The sequence below is a fragment of the Orycteropus afer genome, unplaced genomic scaffold (genome assembly GCF_000298275.1).
Source record: "Orycteropus afer afer isolate SDZICR_OR568_19922 unplaced genomic scaffold, OryAfe1.0 scaffold00352, whole genome shotgun sequence".
Lineage (NCBI taxonomy): Eukaryota > Metazoa > Chordata > Mammalia > Tubulidentata > Orycteropodidae > Orycteropus > Orycteropus afer.
In genome coordinates, this window is record NW_006921939.1 from 2,215,614 (window position 1) to 2,222,017 (window position 6,404).

General features: G+C 39.8%; 1 protein-coding gene across 1 annotated transcript in view; it reads right to left on the reverse strand.

Annotated features, from left to right (window-relative positions):
* Positions 1 to 6,404, reverse strand: part of CHRDL1 (chordin like 1) — a 183,094-nt gene that overhangs the window by 11,167 nt on the left and 165,523 nt on the right. Inside the window, exon 9 of the mRNA XM_007952594.2 lies at positions 683 to 850. Within this exon, the coding sequence (XP_007950785.1) occupies positions 683 to 850 (168 nt within the window). The remainder of the gene's footprint in view (positions 1 to 682; positions 851 to 6,404) is intronic.

Genomic DNA, 6,404 nt, shown 5'->3' on the forward strand with positions numbered 1-6,404 from the left:
TTATCTTCTGTGTCTGTGTTAATTGGTTTCCCTTTTCTTTGTTGAAGAGGGTCTGTGCAATCCTTCTGCCTAGTCCGCCATCTTGCCCCGCCTCCTTGACTATAATCTTCTTGAGGGCAGGCATGATGTTTTAAGTTAGTCTTACTCCAGAGTACATAACATGATTGTGGGGACTCAGCTTCACACTGAATGAATGGATTTTTATGTTTATTACACTTCATATTGGAAAGGATGGTAGACTGCATTCTGATACCACTCAACACTGGCTGTACATTAAAATCACCCACTGAGCTTTAAGAAAACAATAGGGGAAAAAAAAAAAAACAAAAAAACAAAGTAACACTGATGGCCAGGCTCCACCCCAGACCAATTAATTAGAATCTCATTTGGTGGGGCCCAGGTATTAGTATATTTTTTAAAAAAAGTTCCCTAGATGATTTTGATGTGAGCCAGGGTTGAGAATCACTGTTCCATGCTTGGGAGAAAGACAACAGACTACAAGTGTCGATACTTACTTTTTAGCAAAGTCCATGGCTATATTTAAGGGCCATAGTAATAACTGGGTTAGACATGTGTTAGCTTCTAAGCAATCAGGAAAAGTTTTGATCCAAACAGAAGAACAGGCTGAAGCAAAATAAAAGTAAGTCTTCCTCTCTTTCCTTGTGTCCCCTTAATTGCTTACCTTTTCGAATGGTCCAAACATGGACCTCAACCTGAGGTGGTCTCTCAGTCTCCAGTGCTATTTTTCTGGTGGTTTCTCCATCCTCCATGAACACAGACTCATACACAGGCATTGTTTCTTCTCCACAAAAGTAGCCTTTGCTGTCAAGGCTTTGGCCTGGAAGTTCTTCTGCAATCAGGAGACAGGTAGGGTTTTGACATGGTTTTCCAAAAACAGAAGTGAAATCATGCATTTATGTATCTAATTATTCATGACATCATACATTTATCAAAAGTGCAAAATCAACAAGAACATTGTTACAGAGAGAAATCCAATTCAGCCTTCATATGCTTAGCTTCAACTGTCCCAGCAACAGCTACTAAATCACATATTAAGCTACTAAATCACATATAAAGACACATATAACCTTTGATTAAAGTCTATGTGATGACAGAATCCACAGTTCTGAAGAACACTGGCCTATAACATAAATTGGACCCACCTACCATTATCACTGAAAATCCTCATGAGAAGGAGGAAGAATGTGGCCAGGCACAAATCTCTTAGGCATTTAAAGGAACATAGGATCTAGGAGCTCTGGTAGCATAGTGCCTAAGGCACTTGACTGCTAACCAGAAGGCTGGTGGTTCAAACCCACCAGCCACTCCTTGGAAGGAAGGTTGGGCAACCTACTTACGTAGTGATACCACCTCAGAAACCCAAGGAGGGGTCGCTATGAGTCGGGTTCAACTCGACGGCACATAACAACAGAATCTTCCATACTGGGTCAGGATCATGTCCTATCCCACCCAGTGTTGCCAACAGAGGCTCAGGCAATGGGCTGACAGAGGGCCTTGGTTAACTTCCCTGGCATCATTTAGGTATACTTAGCAACCATTTATGACACTCATTTACGTGCATATACTTGCCCAAAGGATCTACCCAAATTGCCTTGACATTTCTGAATGCTCTTTGAGTTGTTTGTAAGGGGAACAATAATACCAGATCAACACCAGTGCCAAAACCTAGATGTCAAATTAGTCACATGTATGCTATGCCAAAAGAATCGTTCAGAGACACAAAAAAATTGGTCAAATCCCTCAAGTGTGGATCATTTAATATATAAACTAAACTGTCGGATTTCAGCTTCCAGGCACAAAGACACCAGTCCTGTGATACTCTCTGTTCCTTCTACCCTCCTCTGTCTTCAGCCTTCTATTAAAATAAAAATGTTTCCTGGTTGGTTATTAGTGAATTAGTTTCTTTGCTAGCCTTGTAATCAGCACTCTTTTCAGCTGTATATCTAAAGTGTACACTCAAATCAGGAACAAAAAAGAGAAGTCACAAACACTCTGAAATTTTGAACATGTACAAAATTCCTCTGTAAAAGGATCTGAATTGTTTAGGATGAAACCGTTGAGTGTTGAGTACTTTGTATCTGTTCTTCTAATTAGGGAGGCTTTGCTTTTAGCCAATTAGACACATTTGGACTAGATACTGTAATCAAATTGTTAGTGAATGTCTCTTGCTGACCTGATTAGCCTTCCTACACAACATCATTTTGGCACTATATGGACAAAACCATAGTCTTCTGAGGTCAGATGGCTTGATTTGTGGATTCTCCAAGAATCAAGTTTCCTTTTTCCTTCTGTCCTATTTAGGCCTTTAACGACTCAGTGGGCCAGTCTTTTTGGCAATGTGTTAGGTAATGAAGGCATATGTGCTAGCACTTTTTGATGGGGTAGGGAGCGTTGACAAGGACAACTATGTATTCTATTATCACCTGTAGAATGAGAGCTGAATGCATTTGTTAAGCTCTGCTCACCAGCTTGAATTTGGCCAAAAGAAGCTTTGGTGGTGTATCAGTTAAGGCATTTGGCTGCTAACTGAAATGTCAGTGGTTCAAACCCACCAGCCACTCCACAGAAGAAAGATGGGGTGGTCTGCTTCTGTAAAGATTTACAGCTTTGGAAACCCAAGGGCATCTCTATGAGTCAGAATCAACTCAATGGCAATGAGTTTGGTTTTTGAGTTTGGTTATAACCAGCATATAAAATATGTGATGGCACTGGAAGTACTTGTAATATGCTAAAAGTTCTCCCAGTGTCCTACAGAGTCATCTTGCCCCAGAATGCCCCCCCACAAGAGCTTAGCTTACAAACCTGAAGGGATCTACCAACAACAAAACCCATTAGTGACTCAAACCTGGGTGGCACTTGAAAATATATTAAGACTAAGCAAAGTACATGTCTTTGGAACTACCTATTTGCCCACATCTTCCTCACTCTACAAGCTTCACCTCAAGGTAGGAGCTCTGGTGGCATAGTGCCTAAGGAATTGACTGCTAACCAGAAGTCTGGCAGTTCAAACCCACCAGCCACTCCTTGGAAGGAAGGATGGGCAATCTACTTCCATAGTGTTACTGCCTCAGAAACCCAAGGAGAGGTCGCTATGAGTCAGGGCCGACTCAATGGCACATAACAACAACAACAATACCTCAAGATGCTTTCTAATTACTCCACGTTCACCTTTCATTTCCTTCTTGGGAAGTATACCATGCAACATGCTTGAAGTCATTCCTAGCCATGCCAACCTCCTCTGAGAATGCGTCTGTCCTGAGCTCCACCTGTTCTCTCCAGAACTAAGAAATCATTCATTACAGAGTGGTGTTGGCTAATGAAGGAGATCTATCATCCCAGCCCAGGAGTCTTTTAAGTTGTCACAGGGATTTTTAAGACCATAACCCAAAAGAAGTGGGGAATTATGGGAATTCCAGGTATGAGGTGGTATGGTGGGGAAGAGAGGTTGGTTTCACTTCAGGAAGTAGACGACCTACATAGCCTTGTATGTGGTCACTGATATGCAAGGCCAGATCAGCCTCTACAAGAGCAAAGAGGAAGAGAGTGGTGAAACTCACATGTTTTATTTTGGCCCTAGTTTGTTACTGGAGTAGTCAGCATTCCTTCATTACAACAAGAAAGTTTTAGCTGGATCATCAGTGAATTTTATTTATCACTTCTCCCTTATCAACATGAATAACTGAATTTACTGTTCTTAATTTCTTTGCTCTTCTTTTCCCCTTCCTCCCTTGTTCCTTTTCCACTGTGGTCATGTGTTACTTACTAAGATCTTGGTGATGTCATGGTCTTCCCATTTCTCATCCCTTCACATCACTCAGGATCCCTTCATATCACTTCTTCAAAAAAGTTTTCCATGACCACCCTTGCTCCCCACCTCATTCTCTTTCTTGATCCTGCTTTATTTTCCTTCACAGCATTTACCATAACCGAGAATTATCTGATCGGTTTGTGTTGTCTTTCTTCTCCCACTAGAATATAAGGGCCTTTTCTATCCTCAGTGCCTGAAACAGTGTTTGGCACACAGTTGGCACTTAATGAGTATGTCCAGATTGAATGTGTGAATAAGTGCATGCTTTTTGATGCTCTGTGGTTGCTGAGTGCCTGGGCTATGTGGACACTGAAAATTGTTAGCTGATCAGGAATATCAAGAATGAATATGCAGACACTGAGAGACAAGTACACGGAATGGGACAGAAACTCTCTCCTTGCACGTTGCCCAAAGAATTCTTTATCTCCACACACTTGAACAGGGTGGGAAAGTAGGAAATGTGACTCTTCCAGATAAACTAGTCAATCATGGTCTTCAATTTATTGCCAGTTGGGATTCTGGAGAGTGGCTTTTAAAATAATAACTTTTATTATTTTTTAGAATTACAAAAGCAATACATGCTTATTGCTAAAAGCTTAGGAAACACAGATAAACAAAAAGAAAATAAGAATTATCCATATTTCAGTTACTCAAAAATGGCCACTCTTAACATTCTGCCATTTTTGTGTTGTTAGTTTTTTTGGTTAAGAATGTATAAGCACTTTTTTAAAAAACACACCTTATAGCATTATAATACACATATTGTGTTGTGGCTTGCTGTTTGCATTAATACATTGCAAACATCTTTCCATGCCATTAAATCTTGGTCTACAATGATTTTTAATGGTTGCATAACACTCCACAGTATAGAGATACCATAATTTATTTAACTATTCTCATATTGGTGGACTTTCATATTGGTTTCAATTTTTTGCCATTGTAAACAGCATTGCACTAAACATCCTTGTTTTAATATATTTGTGTATGTTTCTCATTCCTTTCATAATATTCTCAGAAATGCAAATGCTAAGACAAAGAGCATATACATTAAAGTTTTAATAAATATTACCAACTTGAGGGGGCAATTATTTAAAAGACAATGGCCATTGTGTGTTCTGTTTTCAGGCCTTTTTGATTCTTTCCTTTCTTTGAATCACCTGTATCAAAATCCTAAGCACATAATGAAATAAGATTTGGTCTGAAGGTCTGAGATTCAAATTGGAATATTTTATACTGGGAGAATTTATCTTATTGGGGTAATTTTGACAACTATTAGTTTCTCTGAAATGTCCTTGTTGTTCTACTTAAATAACTATAGGTGATAGACCCTTGACAGAAAGAAAACTTTTGGTGGAACTGCTGCTGAGTGACACTGAAAAGTTTGGAGATCTAGTGAGATCAGACTTGGAAATCAGAATAGGTCACCATGGCTGGGTGGCCTCAATGTCCATATCGTCCTCAGAATGAGCTTACTTCCAATCTCTAATATGTACATTTCCTCATCAATACTAATGTCCCAGTTCTCTACTCCATCAAGTGACCCCTATCCTTCTTCATCACACCCTGCTTCTTGTTTACTCTGGAAGGTAGGGGACATTATATTAAAGAAGATTTTTATTTGTGCTATTGACCAGAGTGTCTCAAACTTTAATGTGCATTTGATTGACCTGGGGATCTTGTTAAAATGCAGATTCTGTTGCAGTAGGTCTGAGTGAGGGCCTGAGTGAGAATCTGCATTTCTAACAAACTCTTAAGTGATACTCATGCAGCAGGTCCACAGAATTACACTTTGAGTAGCACCACCACAAACCACCCTTGGCCTACAGAAGTGATTCCCAAATTTACTGCACACTAATATCACCTGGGGATCTTTTAAAAATTCCAAAGTCCAGGCTACATTTCAAATCAATTAAATCATAATTTCCTATGGGATGGGACGCAGTTATTTTTAGAATTTCAAACTTGTGCAGACAAGTTTGGGAATCATTGCCCATTGTATTGAAGATGCTCAATAAATATAAATTAACTGAGTACATGTTTGCCTGTTGTCATGAGGAATTGCCAAAGATGAAGGAATAAATGATTTAACACTCTGCCTACATGTAAAAATATTTGGTTTTTCATCTGTGTTTATAGAAATACTTGGCAGGAAGGCAGAAGGAATGTCACATTCTTGTTCCTGGAAGTGACTGATGGATTCACTGACTCCTTGAATGTGGGAGCTACACGGACCCTGAGAAATCATCTACTCTAACCCCCTTATTTTGCAGAGAAGAAAACTGAGGCTCAGAGAAGCAACGTGACTTGCTCTAGATCACACAGAAAATCTGGCAGATCGAGTTTGAATGCTTGCTAACCAATCCCAACTCCAATACTACAGACTATATTTTTATCCCATTCATGTTTTCAAACCACTATTTAAATTATTAAGGAGCTCTGGTGGCATTGTGAGTAAGGCATTTGGTTGCTAACCCCAAGGTCAGTGTTTCAACCCTACTAGCTACTCTGCAGGAGCTCTGGTAGCATAGTGCCTAAGGCACTTGACTGCTAACCAGAAGGCTGGCGGTTCAAACCC